The sequence below is a fragment of the Rosa rugosa genome, chromosome 7 (assembly GCF_958449725.1).
Source record: "Rosa rugosa chromosome 7, drRosRugo1.1, whole genome shotgun sequence".
In the NCBI taxonomy this organism is placed as follows: Eukaryota; Viridiplantae; Streptophyta; class Magnoliopsida; order Rosales; family Rosaceae; genus Rosa; species Rosa rugosa.
This window is the reverse complement of record NC_084826.1, coordinates 19,244,715-19,260,702: the sequence shown is the minus strand read 5'-3', so window position 1 is coordinate 19,260,702 and position 15,988 is coordinate 19,244,715. Positions and strand designations below refer to the sequence as shown.

Below are 15,988 nucleotides of genomic sequence, written 5' to 3'. Positions count from 1 at the left end.
TTGTTTTAGAAAATAGTAGCTACGGCACTGTCTGCAATTTCCCAATTTCCTAAGTGTTATGTCCTAGACTCATGAATTAATTTTCCACCAGAATTAATTCAACAAAAAGAGAAAGGATGTGCCCTGTCTTAATTTCCACCAGAATCAATTAACGTTTGGAAAATGTGGGGAGGAGAGAGATCTTTTTGACGGTTTCGCAGGAGAGAATGACGATTTGTTTTGTTTTGTTTTGTGTGGTTAATGCATGATTTTATTTTCTTTTTCACTACATGATGTTATCATTTTTGGTAAATAATTGTTATTGTTGTTTTGTTCAATCACGCGGAACCTAACAAGGGTGAGCTAGCTCAGAGACAATCCCGGACAGTTTGAATGGTTCAGAATATCGCAATGAATAGTATAAAAGGGAAGAGGTTGGGGACCCTTAACGAAACAAAGAAGAAGAAGATTGAGATCTTCTTCCCATGTCCTAAGAATAAAATAGGGATAGGAATTTAGGGATAAAGAAAAAGAAAAAGAAAAAAAAAAGATTTTATTGCGTTTGGAAAGGGTTGAGTTGTAGAGCCAGAGAGATGGGTTCCATGACCATGAATTTGCTGCTGTTGTGCCTCTCGATTGGCGTAATCTCAGTTGTTCATGGTGAGGATCCTTACCTTTTCTTCACATGGAATGTAACCTATGGAACCATCTCTCCCCTAGGAGTCCCCCAGCAAGGCATTCTCATCAACGGCGAGTTTCCGGGACCTAACATTAACTCCACCACCAACAACAACATCGTCATCAATGTCTTCAACAACCTTGATGAACCATTGATGTTCACATGGAATGGAATCCAACAGAAGAAGAATTCATGGCAAGATGGAACACCAGGGACTATGTGCCCTATTCCTCCTGGTCAGAACTACACGTACCACTTCCAAGTGAAGGACCAGATTGGAAGCTATTTCTACTATCCCATCACCGCCATGCACAGAGCAGGTGGTGCCTTCGGTGGCCTCCGTATTAACAGTCGTCTCTTGATCCCAGTTCCATATGCTGATCCCGAGGATGACTACACCGTCCTCATCGGCGACTGGTACACCAAAAGCCACAGCAGTCTCAGGAAACAATTGGACATGGGTCGCTCCATGGGAAGGCCGGACGGTGTCCTCATTAATGGCAAGAACGCAAAGGGAGATGGCACTGATGAGCCCCTCTTCACCATGACGCCCGGAAAGACCTACAAGTTCAGAGTCTGCAATGTTGGTCTCAAGAACTCGCTCAACTTCAGGATCCAAGGCCACACAATGGAGCTTGTTGAGATGGAAGGCTCTCACGTCGTCCAGAACATATACGAGTCTCTTGATGTGCATCTCGGGCAATGCTTTTCGGCGCTTGTCACGGCTGACAAAGAACCTATGGACTACTACATGGTGGCTGACACCCGATTCACCAAGACTATGCTCACCGGTTTAGGCATTATCCGATACACCAACGGCAAGGGTCCTGCAAGCCCCGAACTCCCTTCGCCTCCTGTGGGATTGGCTTGGTCTCTCAACCAAGCCCGCTCCTTCAGATGGAACCTCACTGCCAGTGCTGCCAGGCCTAACCCTCAAGGCTCCTATCACTATGGTGCCATCAACATCACCCGCACCATCAAGCTCGTCAACTCTGCCAGCAAGGTTGATGGCAAGCTGCGCTATGCCATAAATGGAGTCTCCCACATTGACACTGAAACCCCACTCAAGTATGCCCAGTACTTTGGAGTTGCGGACAAGGTCTTCAAGTACGATATCATCAAGGACGAGCCCTCAGCTGAAGTAGAGGACAAGATCACCTTAGCACCTAATGTTGTCAACCAAACCTACCGGGACTTTGTGGAGATTATCTTTGAGAACCACGAGAAGAGCATTCAGTCATGGCATCTGGATGGATACGCTTTCTTTCCCGTTGCCATCGAGTTTGGGAGGTGGGCACCAGAGAAAAGAAGGAACTACAACCTTCTTGACGCCATAAGCCGACACACCGTCCACGTGTATCCCGGCTCATGGGCCGCCATTATGTTGACATTCGACAACGCTGGAATGTGGAACTTGAGGTCAGCACAGCCAGAGAGGGCGTACCTAGGACAACAGCTCTACTTGAGTGTTGAAAATGTCGCACGCTCTCTCAGGGACGAGTACATGCTGCTAGACCAGACACCTCTCTGTGGCATCAAGGGTCTCCCTCAACCCCCTCCATACGGCCCTTAAAGTGTCTATACGTGTATATAAGAGGAGCAGTCAGGGTTGATAGATCTGTATATCAACCCTTTCCAAACTGCAATAAATTCGAACTTCTATCTAATCCTGCACGGTATCTTTATTTATTTATTATTATTTTTAAGTAAGCGTGGTACCTTTATATTGTGTCTCTGAATTACAATGTTCAAACCAGTTATCTAGGCAAGGTCATTAAACAGATCAAATATAGTTATATTTTGTTTCTGCAACGTACTTGCATTTATATACACTTGACAGAATATATCCTGGGAAGGTCAGTAATTCATCTGTATACTCGCACATTTGGGTTCACCAATGCTTGACAATTACAAGAATACGAAATTATAAACAGGTTGGGTTAGGCTCCTTCCACACACACACACACACACACAACCCCCCCCCCCCCCCCCCCCCCCACAACACACACACAAAATTATGGAAAGAACAACCAAGTTTGGTATTGCTATAGCTGCATCACACATGTCGAATGTCCTACAAAAGTATTCGCTCTGATGGCCAGAAACTTCAGAACTTGTATCTGCAATTGCAAATACTAGTGATATTTATACAGTAGTTCTAGAGTGGGCAAATATCCAGGCATGACTCCCCAGAATATGGTTTCATACCTTGCCTAACATAGATAACTGAATAGAAATTGTAAGCTGCTAATTACTATGCAGAATGTACCACTGCAGGTTCCTCAAGAAATACCGCCAATACTCGGCACGAACTTATCATTTGGTACAGCAGAGCTGCACAAACTTACTATGCAAAAATCACACAGAAAAGTTGTACTTAAAATCAGGATTCAGTTATAGCTAACAAATACAATGAGATGCCCTCAATCTGTCAAAAATCCCAAAGGTGTCGATCAGTGTGATTTGACTAATTTCAGTTGAGACCACCAAAGACAGGTTTTCCCTATCACTTTTAAACCATTCCCTGTCATTTCAAGCATACAAGACCAAAAACTAGACCACTAGTAAAATCATAAAGTAACCAGTGAGATGGACAAAACTACAGATTCATATTCACTGCAACGTAACTGCTGAAACCGGAATTTGGACTGTTGGTATGGAATTTAATAACTAAGAAATGAAGAATAGATATTGGAAAAGTAGCTGAAAAGTAACATCATGTGGTCGCTCAGAGAAATAAATCAATAGAAAAATAGACAGATTTGATGGCACAAAGGACATTTGAAAACTAAGGAGACATCTAAGCTAATATTTTAGTACTTTATAAATTAAGGAAGTTGCTAAACTCTTCCCGAAAAGTGAAATGGGTAAAAGAAATGAATCACATATCATAAATCATAAATTAAAAAAAAAATTTCAATAAATAAGCATAAGCGTGAGAAGGAACTACAGTCACCTGTGCACTGGTTCAAACTATAGAACAAGAATCCCCACCAAGTGTTTGAAAGGAACAAAAAAATAAAAATAAACACGCAAAGCAAACCTGTTTCAGGCTATCACGTGGACATAGATTAAATGATAAAATCTTTAGTTCGGTGCATCAATACTTCTGTATCTAAATATCTCAACGCCCAAGTAATCAAGAGGACCATGAACAGCAACGTGAGGCTTTCCAACTTTCACAGAGACAGCAGATATCTGGGGATAGTTTTTCAGAGTGGTAGATGCAATGAGTTCAGCAACAGACTCCAGAAGATTATGAGGTGGCCCTTCTACAACCTCTTTTACAATGCTGTGGTTTACAAATTTAAATCATCAAAACATATCCAATAACAATATGAGAAAACCTTAATTGGCCCATAAAATGAGAAGCATATTGTATCAAGTTTTTGTTTTGGGCATACAACTTACAGGTGCCTAGCTCCACAGGTGTACTTCAATTTTACATATTCGACAAGCAACTATAAGTAATAATAATGTATTTATTAGACTAGAGCACAGCCACTGAATTAAAACAGAATTTATTAAAGAAAGACTAATAAGTTTTTCAAAGCCATATCAAACTGAGGTAATTATTTGACAACAATGTGAAAATGCTGAATTACAGCAATTGACTAGAACACCAATATATGAGCTTCCAAGATAAAGGAAATGTAGAAGATGATGCGCAATTACTGACCGATAAATTTCAGTGTAGCTAATGGTGTCTGACAACTGATCAGATCTTCCGGCCACCCGAAGATCCATCCAAGCATCAACATCTATCAGAAACTTCTGACCCAACTTCCTTTCTTCTGGCTTCACCCCATGGAAACCATGGAACTTCAAACCCCTTAGTACAAGCTTATCCCCCCCTCTAATTGCAGCATCTTCATGTGCTGTTCCTGATGAAAATCAATTCTTATTATCTCTAAATGGCTGAAAAGAATATCAGAGCATTAAAACACACACACATGGAAAGGAGACTATTCTCTTAAACCATATACAAAGCCAAATAACAACATTACTGGGCAAAATTGACTTTGCTTGGTAAGTTATAAACTCCTAATACCTCAATTGAATTCTAGGATAGATAAAAATTCCACAACCGACCATGGTCTAAACTCAACAAAAACCCAACAGAGCTAATATCACCCCAAGTACAAAGATTTCAGAACCCATTACCTAGTTGTAAATACCCAACAGAAAAAAAAAAAAAAAAAAAAAAAGGTTTCTGGATTACATCTTTGTTACTTTAACAAAGGTTCGATAATAAACTGTAACTAGTTACGAGCAGAGTTCACTTACCAGTCACAGAAGCAGCCATTGGAGAACTCACTAAATTGAGTAGACCCAGAACAAAATCTGAGGACCAAACAAGAAGAGTGATTCAGAAACCAAATTTACAGATAGATGCAAAAATCTAAAAAATCCCACGTTCGATCAATTCTTGGATTATTTCATGTAAGTATAGAACTCAACTGAACCTGAAAGATGGGACAAGTAGTCGGACACCGTCAATTCTGGAGAGTGAGTGCTTACAACTATCGCTGCCCCGTTATCACGACCACCCTTCTTTTCGAATTATATAAGGTTCCACTTGGATGATATAAGATTTAAAAGGAACAATTTGAATTTTCGATATTCTTTTTCTTTTCTTCTTTTTCGTTTTTTTGTAAGAGGCACTATCATTATTTGCTAACACTGGTATTCACACGATCAGTTAGTGACCAAAGAAAATATGCCACTAGTCTTGTAAATCTCTTTTGATCTTCAATTTGAATTTTCGATACTCTTTTTTTTTTTTTGAGACTTTGAAATAAACTTAAGAAGATTTTCATCTTCCAGAGTTACTTCACCTTCATCAAACCAAGAACACAAATTACTTATCTCAACCTGAGCATATGTATAATGACCGAGGGTTCTTCATTTTCTAGATCACCCCAAAAGAACTTAGCTTGATGAACACTAGATTCTACTAAAGTAGAATCCATATTGTTAGTGTCAAGTAGGCCTGGCAACATGCGGGTTCTTAATGGGCTGGGTTCTTAACGGGCCGACCCGGTAAGAACCCGTTAAACTAACGGGTTTCGCGGGCTAAACCCGATGGATTTGCGGATTATCCGTTGGAACCCGTTAAAACCCGTAAGCAGCTTTTTTTTTCTTATTTTTTTTTACACTAATAAGAACCATTGACTAGTAGTATTGAACCAAAAAAACCGTGGCTAAGCTTGAAGCAAGGATTATAACTATATTGATGCAATAAGGTTACAAATAAAAACTCTGGAGTTTGGACCATCAATAGCATGCAGTTCACTCACTAGCTAAATAGTATATGTCATTGAACAGAATAGATTCCAAAATCTCATGCTTTAACCTTCACTTATTTTCACCATTTCTCTCCGTTCAATAATATCGACGTTAATTTCCATTCTCAATACACAACCTGCAATTATAGCTAGAAAGACCCAATGGTTCATGGCCAGAGCTTCATCTTCAATCCGAAGACCCCTCCGCCAAAACCCCAGTTAGATACCTTCCAACAGAAACCAAAGATTCTAACTTTAAACAAGTCGCTCAACAAATTTGTAAGATTATTAAAACAAAGCCCAGGTGGGTTGAAGAGTACTCTGTCCTCTGAGTACCCTTTTCTTACTTTTTCTGACGTTTCGAAAGATTATGGACTTCGTCGGCAAGTTTTGGAAGATGGAATAGTCCCTTGAGCATCTACAATTAGTTCCTCACGATCTAAACCACTCAAACCAATCCATATGGCCTAATACCAGGAATTCATCACTAAACCCATTTCGAATTGCTAAGCAACCTATAACACAAACCCAGAAATCTATCACAACAAAAACCCAGAAATCTATCACAACGAAAACTCCATCATTCAAACCCAGAACCAATAACACACTCAGATTTCAGATTACAAAATGCAATACCCAGATACAAAAACTGCACAGAATCGAAAAAAAACCAAAGCAAATGACAGATCCAATACCTTGAGAAATTGGGCGCGCAGAGAGAGATGAGAGAGACAGCGGTGAGTGATTGCGAAGGGAGGCTGCTGTGCTCGGCTGCTCGCCTTTCTTGTGGTTGCCGAATATAAAAAAAAATGGACGGGTTCGTGCGGGCTTTTACCGTGCGGGTTTGCGGATTACGGATTTAAATGTCAGGCCTAGTGTCAAGCACTACTCTCCAAATGTCTCTTCCTCATCTGAAAAAATGCTCAGAACTCCGAATACCTAAAGGATGAGCCTGATAAATTCAAACACCTATGGCAAACAGACCTGACCTCAGTACTAGAGAGTTGAGATAGCAACCGGAAAAACCTCTCATCTCGGTCGAGAATTTAAAAAATTTTGATCGGAAAAAAAACTAGTTGCAATGAGATTGGTGGAGACCCTAGTCTTACACCAACTCAAATGCGGTATAATTAAAGTGACAGACAATAGGCACCATTACAAATACCAATAGAAAGGAAAGACACATCTATTGCAATTGATGTAATTTCAATGTTTTTCTGTATGAAAAATATATATACATCTAAAACAAAAACCAAAGAGGTGATGCTATCTTCCCCTTCTCAAAACGATGCTTCTTCTTTGCCGCTTCTCCTACTGCTACTATGACCCTTTCTAAAAATGCTATTATGGCTCACTCACTGACACCAAATGCTGTACAACATGAACCATTTGTGTTCCTTCTCTACATCTCTCCTCTAAGCAGGGTGTTGTTCCTCTCTAACTGTTTCCCAATCATTAATGAACTATACAATTGTGATATGTCTATACATCTGGTACTCTTCGGTAGAAAAGAACATATGCTGCTGAAGTCTTAATCCTCTCCTCATTAACAGCAGAAACTCTATCATCATCAAACTCATACCATGAACCCTTACCGAGCTGCATGGGAATAAGGTGGTTAGAAAATCCATGTCATCCAAAGGGTCCATGTAGAGAAGAAAAGCAAACATTCTATAGTAAAAAGGCACTCCACAATCCTGCTAATCAGGTCTGAGAAAAAGTAACAGCTACAAGACAAGTGAGTGTTTCTGTTTTAAGGTTCGAAAAGTTACAACTAGCTGTGATATATTTCTTTCTCATTTAGAAAAAAAAAATTACATTTCTTTAATCTGAAACTGAAACTTAAAAATTGGATACATATATTATGTTACCACGCCTTGAACTATATTTGCAGTCCAAGTTTCATGACAGTATGGCATATTCAATTCACAAAAGGTACTTCCAACAATAGATTAAACAACACTTACATGAACAAATGCCGTATAGTGACCACCACCCAAGCCACCATAGTGATTACTGATTGCATACAACATGTATCGACTGGATAACTGGTTACTGCGGTGGGTTATGTATGTTGAGATGTCCATATCATAAATGGGAAAATCAACTAATGTTTCTAGCTTGTTCTTAAAATAATGGTCATACGAGAATCTTTTCAGATGAATAACCAATATCTCAGGCAATCTCCAAAGATCTAACTTTTTGCTGGCTTGCCGAGGAGTCTTGCAGCTAGGGCAGAACCTGTAATATAATTGTAAAATCAGCATTAGATAGGCACCAGGAAACTGCAATCCATCATTACAATAATACCAATAAGAACAAAATTAACATTAAAAAAATAGAAAACAAAAACAAAAACACTCGCACAAAAAAAAAACTTCATAAAAATAATTTCATAATTCAATAAGACATATGACATTTTTGTGCTTGTGATTTCAAATGAACAGACACTAACCACATGTCTTCAGGTCCTAGAGGTTCTTCCTTCAGAAAGGCCTCAAGGCATTTGTAAAGGGAAACAGATTCTTCACTACTCGTGAAAATGTTGAAAACCTCAGGCAAAGAGTTTAGAAGGCGTGTATCATACTTGTTAATCATCTCATCTGTCCATAAAACAATCACCTCCAGTATCTTAGGCCTTGGTATCACAGGCAACCGTGAGACCTCTATCAGCTGATTCAACTCTATTTCCTTTCTTGTATCTGCTAAGTAAAATTTGAAGTCAGTATCCAACAGCGCTTCACCCATTGTTCCCCTGTCTGTGTCAGAATCATTATCCCAAACTGTAGGACTACTGTCATCCTCCTTGTTAGAGTCTTCATTAGCACAGTTTCCAGAATCATCATCAAAAACATCTGATATATCTCCATCAGGCTTCAAGAATGGATTTAAATTATTTAGGAATTCGTTGCGAATATCAGATCCATAACAAGGATCAGACACCCTTGCTAAAAGTGGGATACCAATTGTGTCTTGATTATAGTAATACCTGACCGCAGATGGAAAAAAGTATTTAGTAGTTTAAAGAAAAATAATAACAAAAACAATAACAAATCCTAGAAACAATGACAATAATAACAAAATTTTCATCACTGAAAACATAAACATGCAAACACTACTTGATCTTTTCAAGAGATCACAACTGGGAAAAAAAAAGGGAATAAAAGATATAATTCATAATCAACAGACGATGGTCAAAGTCTATCTAATATAAACACCAATTTACCGAATGTGTTATGAGATTATTGCATTTTTTTCCCAGAGCCATGTACTTACAAATAAAGTGCTATTGGAGCCTTGTATTATAATGTAGAGGAGAAAAAAAAAACCTTCGACATCCCCTTAGCATGCTAAAGGAAAAAAGAAAACAATACGCAAAAGGTATTTACAACCTAAAATGCAGAATAAGAAACAAAGACTTGCGAATTAAACACGAACATTCAAGAGGATAAATCAAAAGAAACCGAAGAAAAGGAAGCACAAAAAAAAAAAAAAAAAAAAAAAGAGATAACAATTTTGAAGCTCAAAAACCTTTTAAAGGTCATAATCAAGTTGACTGATTTAACTGTGGGATGCAATTCTCATTACCATATGACATTTATCTTGAAGAATATAAAACATTAATAGAACACTCTGAACAATTACTACCCTTTTACTACAGCACAAATAAGTGAAAAGAATACTTCACATAACATCAGCTAATCAATTTTTTTTAATGAAGCCGTCTATATAGCACATACAAAATCACTGACATTGTTCATGGAGTTAAACGTACACAAACTGATTTTGAAGAATAGGCTGAACCGACAAATAGGGTATATTTTGTACTAAACGTATATTCTAGTCAGCTGTAAGAAACAGCTTCTATTATTTTGCATCCATGTCATGTGTCTTTTCCTGCCTAAATTGCATTAGATCCTTAAATAGAAGAAAATATCTTTTCTCTATCAGACATAGTACCTTGAGTACATGTAAATGTAAAGAGGATATCACATTGAACATCTCCTACTCCCAAAATACCCCCAGCTAATTTGTAATCCCACAGATTCTTTAGGTCGCTCATTTATTTCAATAATATTTTTGGTTAGGCACAGTATAGGAGGGAAGGAGAAAAGCAAATTAACTAATCACAGCATGAAAATTTAAAGCAGTATCACTCTTTTGAATTTTGTATAAAGAAGTGATGATTTATTTCAGAAATCAACTAAAACTTACTTTCCCTTCTCCTGATGAAGAAACACAACCAAGTGCGATCGCTCAAAATCTTTTGGTAAGCGATAAGCAACCAGTTTGTCAGCGTCTCTAACAAAGGCTAATGAATCAGATGGATCCTCCAATAGACGAAATATGCGACACTGGTATATCTACAAACAAAGAGGTCAAAGCATTAGCAATTGGCAAAATCTAAGATGTCAACAGAATGTGAGAGGTGAAAGCACAAAAAGCCAAATGATTTTCGAAAGGCAAACAATGCAGACACGATCACGACTGCCACATGACAAGTATAACTGTCATGCATCCCATCCATACAGACATACAATATGTCATTCCCACCCGCCCCCAACGACATGCAACAGAGAACATTCAGTAAATACCTCAGCCACCAACAGGGTTTCATCATCTCTTAGAGAACAGGCAATACTTAAGGCTTCAGTAAGATCCACGAGCTTCCCACTCTTTGGCACTGTTACAGTAAATGTAGTAGGCAATGCAGCACCATCTGTGCTTAAAACCGTCAAAGTCATACTCCGCATTGTTGTAGAAGGTAATGGCAGTGATAGATACATAAAGGGGTCAAATGTAATGGACACCTTGTTGCAATCGGGGCAAACCAATTTTGACCGGTATTGACCCTACAATGAAAATGAATTTGATCCACAGAACTTAATTGGTAGGTATAGGTAGAAATTTAATGTCAAAATGAAAAAGCATTTAAACAAGACAACTTACCTGGTATGCATTAACAATAATGGAATCATTGCGAGCAAGGTGATTCAGCCAATATTCTTCCGCCACTTCTTCATCTGGACGACCCTCTGCATCTTTAGCTTCAAAATATGGCTTGCATTTCACACGATTTAGATCTTCATGGAGACCATCCAGCAAAAAAGCAAGGAGTTCCTAAATGAAACACTTCACCAAATTACAACGACGAACTTATTTACCACACAAAACAAAAGTAAATAAATGTACCTAGGAACTACAGATAACCAAAATTACTCACTAACCTGGGAATCATGTTGATTATAGCCACTGAATTGAGGAGCAAAACTGGCAAGTTTTTGCTTGAACATTCTTGGAGCCACTGGCCTTGCACCTGGAGCCCATAATCTCCTCAATAATTCTCCAAATGCAAAAGCAAGCTCTCCCTGAAATTGAGGATTTAGTATCATGGAATCAACGAAAGTAAAGATTCCACTATTTAAAATGGAAACTAAGAAAGCTTCGTTCAATTACATACTTTCATTCCCAATGGGTTCTGATAGTTCATGTCTTTCCGGTAATCTCCTAGAAAATAGTCAACAAGCTTTGGAGTGTGCACCAAACATTGGATTGCACTGTTCATAAAACAAGTATTCCCAAGATTCTTTATACCAGTTAAGCCTAAAGAACCAACTCCTCTATACATAACAGCACTTCGCCAGGAGTTGCTTGAGTTTAAATAGGGATTGACGTAGTAAATGTTCCCATTCATTTTAGAAGAGCCACCACTAATACAACCATCAATACTGAAGTGGTTTTCAGCCATGTCATCACTCCTCCAACCTCTGACCTCTGAAAATCCATGAAGATGCAATTCCAGGACAATCTGCAAAGAAAGCATGAAAATAAGGTATGTGGCTGAGCTTTGCAGTTTAGTCTGCCATAGAGATATATGTCTATATCTAAAATGCACAATGCGCATTCAAAATTAAGTTGATTAGACATTTGTAATATAAAAATCTGCATTCTTCTATACTATGCCTCCGGTCCTTTTGAAAAACATTCAAGAATTCATGATTCAACTAGGAAGAAGATCACCGACTTTGAGGAACCTTCAATTGCTGAAGTTAAGGCTTTATTCATGAAGCATAATTTACATAAACTTGCCAAGACTGTTGTTATACAAGCACAATTTGATATTCTGTATTCGTCTAAATTCAAATCCACCTGATTTGTTTACCCCTGTAAAGCTAAAGATATTGATAAAACAGCCAGTTATTAACAATTCATACAAGCTACTCAGTGTTGCTCAATGCAGATATGCATGGTGCTGAACTTCAAGAATGACCTACTTCAGATTATAATAGCAATCACCAGCATAACCTTCAATAAAAATCTGATAAAGCGGACTGAGTTAAGAAGTCACAGGCCTAAAGAAGTACAATGAGATAAAAACTGCTATTCATCGTATTGTGATATAAATAGTAAAAATGACCATCACAGAAAGAACATCAGGTTCTGCTTTAATTCTCCCTTCTGTATGAATCCAGTCCCCTTAACAGTGTCAGGCACAACATGCCAGAACAACTTTTGGCCATCTCTGGTCAGTGTTTCCCAAGAGTATTTTATGCCTTGTAACAGTGATCTTCCTATGAGAAGATGCTTCAGTGCCAGACGGAAAGGGTAAAAAACAAAGGAACCAAAAAACAAAAACAAGAGTCACCAGCATAGGTGACAAGAAATTCTCTGATTTGACAAGGTACAGCTAACTAAAGGGTAACTCTATTTACATCCTAATGTTCACAGACACTTGCAAGTAAAAGTAAAAATATTACCAAATGTAAAAGTTGGTTTTCTTCTTCATTCATCCTTCCCTCTATATGGAAGACCTCATACACAAGTGTTATTCATCTATTCAAATTCACATTATATTTCAACATCCTAACATTTCTTGTCGGCACTTGCTGGTGAAAGTAAAGACAAGATTAGAAAGGAAAAAAACAAAAAAGGAATATAAAATTGATTCACCTCTTTGTTCAGTTGTCCAGGAATGTCATTTGGCAAACTAATTCTGTCATTCATGAAAAATTGGGTTGTCTGCCCTGAGAAGTCCCAAATATGCAACTGTCCAATCAATTCATGAACAAGTGAATATCAACACATAAAACAATTGTACATAATGCTGTTTAGAATATTTGTAAATGATTATTGTCAATTCACTCACCGGCTCGGGCTCTGAACTGAAAATAATGCAGGCTCTCTTGAAAGAATCAGCCGCATTATCCTGAAAATTGTACTCTATAGTCAGATAGATAAGAAACCGATCTAAAATTAAAGAAACAGATGTGGTTTGAGCTATTAAGCAAGGCCACATAAGATATAACATTCAAGGAATAATCCACCAATCATACACGTCATGACTATTTCCTAATAATTACAACTTGTATGCTAGAGATAAATCCTTGCATTTTTGGGTGTCTGAGGAGAGAATAATAAATACTCTGTTGCTTAAGCCACTATACCTATCGATACATTGCCTAGTTGCATGGACTTTACCCAACTACCACTGCGCTAGTACATCCTAATGTGAACTATTGCTGCTGACTGCACTGAACAGTGTTACTATTTCATCCCAGAGCAATTTGACCCAAGCACGGAAACTTATCATATGCATTTTTCAGCAAGAAGCATATTCATGTCACAAGTATAGTGTTATAAGAAAATAAAGAGAAATTTAACAGTCCAAATTTCAGTAAGACCACAATGTCACACCAACCATACAGCATACAACACTTTACATCAAAAAAAGCAACTCCTCATGCTTCAAGTCCAACTGCAATAAGTCAAACTATCGATCAAAATTATTATGTTGCCACTTATTGTTTCTGTATTTCTTAACCTGACTCCTCTTACCCAATATGACATTTCTTCCAGTAGGATTGTACCACCCCCATAAAACTATATTCACCAAGTTTCCACCAAATATCACAGAACCATTCCAATCAGATATCTAATTCTTGTATTAAATTAAATTAGGATCAGTGCATATGAAGGATTTAGACCCTTTGCATATCTATCATATCAAGAGCACCAATTTCCTATGGTGGCAAAAAGCACCAATAATTCCACTTTCGAAGTTTCTATTATGCTCAGCCGAATCTAGAGTATTATTCTCCCAGACATTTATATGTCAAGAACTGCAGCAATCCATATAATCAAATTGAGATCCAAAATATCCCACTTCCATAACTAATTATCAGAATTCATCTATTACAGAACTATAACGAGAGCAAAGGGTTACAGAATAGGGTTCAATAATAAAACTAACCTTTTGGCTGATCTTTACAACCAATGAATTTGTTTCCCAGGAAACAAAGAGCCTAATTTGTAAAGAAAAGACATCCTTTAAAAACTCTTCATCACCAAAGAAGCTCACATTATCCATTGCTGCTGTATTAAAATCATAATGCCTACAAGAAGAGAAGACAAATAAATGCCACTATAAGGTAGGCCAGGCCACTCCATAATAGAGATTACATGACAACAGTGGTGCACAAATAGACACAAGGGGGGCGGAAGAGAAAGCAGCCATCGCATAAAAATTATTAAGTCATGTATATATGAATAGAAATCAACTTTTCAAGTCACTTCAAGTGGTGGAAACAAGAAAGCTCTGATCAGATCTGCCCTTTAAGCTCCGCCAACTATTATTACACTCAAGGTTTCCCCTTGTTGCCGTTTTACAATACAGCAATCAAGGCAGGCAATTCAAATAAATTACGGAAAAAATTAAAAAGCTTAGCTCTTGCTGAAAATGTTGCTTACCATATTCATCACATTGGAGAGTGCAAATGTAATGGAATCCAGACACGTAAACAAACAATTAAGACTTATACCAGAGCAATGTACTAGTCTCTCCAACTTCTAAACCCTAAAAATCTAAAGCGTGCCCTAATCAAGCAATTATAAGTTGAGAGATACCAGAATTAGAAACAAATTTTATAGAAGAAAGTTCCCTAACCGTATGAGTGCGCGGCACCATGTCGCTTCAGGGACCAAGGCATACTCGCGACCTGAAAACCCTTCTTCAGCAGAGTCCCTCTTCCTCAAACTCAACACAATTTCCGAGCCGGAGTCGTCTTCCTCCGGCGAAGTGCTGTACAACACCCCTTCGCCACGATCATCGTCTTCGGTCCGAACCTCCTTCCACCACCTGAAATCCAAAGCAAGCAATGCGAACAAAGAAATCAAATCCCACGGCCATTCAAATAAGAACACAGCCAAGTCTCTCTCTCTCTCTCTCTCTCTCTCTGCGTTACCTGTAGGGAACGAGGTAGACCTTATCGACGGCATTGTCGGAAACGTCGTCGTCGTCGTCGTAGTCGTGGAGGAGGCGGGGGCGCTGGGCGCGGTTGCGGGACTGGAGGTCGAAGTCCCAGCCGTCGTTGTCGCCGTCGGGAGAGGCGAAGGGGAAGGTGTCGTCCATGGCGAAGAAGAAGAAGAAGAGGGCTAGGGTTTTGGAGGCGAGGGCGCGTGCGAGGTGGAGCGTGGAGACGGAGAGAGTAGCCAAGAGCTGCTTAGGAGGAGAGAGAAACCGGGTTGGATTGTACAGAAGAAGGAAGAGAGACAGACGGAGCTTTTCCGAGAGTCGGGTCATAACAATAATACCCACTACCACTTTTCGGTAGGGACCCTATATTTACTTCTTCAGTTCACCATAACTTTTCTTCTCTCTCTGTCCTTTTTGGTAATTTCCCCACTTTCTAACCCACATCTGTGCTGAAGCACACGCTGAGATTGTGTGAGAGTAGTAGGAGAGAAGCTTCTTCGTGTGTCTATTTAATTGAGGCTTCTTTCAAGTTCGCAACAAAGTCAAATAGATATTTCAAAAAAAGTCAAATAGATCGGGTCGGCCCACTCCGTTTTGTTTAGGTTGGGTTTTACTTGTGTTTCGTATCATATTTTGATTTTTTGAGTCTCTCAAAGCGTCAATTCATTCATTTATGTCGATAATGATACGGAACATATTCATACAAAATTGATGGCATGTTTACTTGCTTGGAAAGAAAAAAAAATCATGAATCAGAGACAAGTGAAATGGGAGAAGAAAGGAGTCGGT

General features: G+C 38.6%; 3 protein-coding genes across 8 annotated transcripts; 1 reads left to right on the top strand and 2 right to left on the bottom strand.

Annotated features, from left to right (window-relative positions):
• Positions 1–435: 435 nt before the first annotated feature.
• On the top strand, positions 436–2,470 carry LOC133723720 (L-ascorbate oxidase homolog). The gene has a single exon (XM_062150599.1). The coding sequence runs from the start codon at positions 573–575 to the stop codon at positions 2,229–2,231; it is 1,659 nt and encodes a 552-aa protein (XP_062006583.1). The 5' UTR covers positions 436–572; the 3' UTR covers positions 2,232–2,470.
• Positions 2,471–3,551: 1,081 nt separating this feature from the next.
• LOC133720230 (dihydroneopterin aldolase 2-like) lies at positions 3,552–6,979 on the bottom strand. 6 transcript variants are annotated; one of them, XM_062146437.1, is made up of 4 exons: positions 6,642–6,979; positions 4,946–5,002; positions 4,338–4,542; positions 3,552–3,950 (listed from the first exon to the last, which is right to left on the bottom strand). In XM_062146437.1, exons 2-4 carry the CDS (start codon positions 4,962–4,964, stop codon positions 3,746–3,748), a joined length of 429 nt encoding a protein of 142 aa, XP_062002421.1. In that variant the 5' UTR covers positions 4,965–5,002; positions 6,642–6,979; the 3' UTR covers positions 3,552–3,745. The 6 variants fall into 6 exon arrangements, with proteins under 6 accessions (XP_062002421.1, XP_062002424.1, XP_062002425.1 ...); XM_062146440.1 differs by having other exon boundaries at positions 4,338–4,536; XM_062146441.1 differs by lacking the exon at positions 6,642–6,979 and adding an exon at positions 5,120–5,587 and having other exon boundaries at positions 4,338–4,536.
• A 129-nt stretch (positions 6,980–7,108) lies between these two features.
• LOC133720229 (ubiquitin carboxyl-terminal hydrolase 8-like) lies at positions 7,109–15,551 on the bottom strand. Its single transcript, XM_062146435.1, has 13 exons — positions 15,189–15,551; positions 14,891–15,082; positions 14,198–14,339; positions 13,094–13,153; positions 12,898–12,993; positions 11,408–11,755; positions 11,175–11,315; positions 10,897–11,067; positions 10,542–10,799; positions 10,162–10,310; positions 8,402–8,935; positions 7,914–8,187; positions 7,109–7,545 (listed from the first exon to the last, which is right to left on the bottom strand). Exons 1-13 carry the CDS (start codon positions 15,524–15,526, stop codon positions 7,429–7,431), a joined length of 2,820 nt encoding a protein of 939 aa, XP_062002419.1. The 5' UTR covers positions 15,527–15,551; the 3' UTR covers positions 7,109–7,428.
• Between the last annotated feature and the right edge of the window lie 437 nt (positions 15,552–15,988).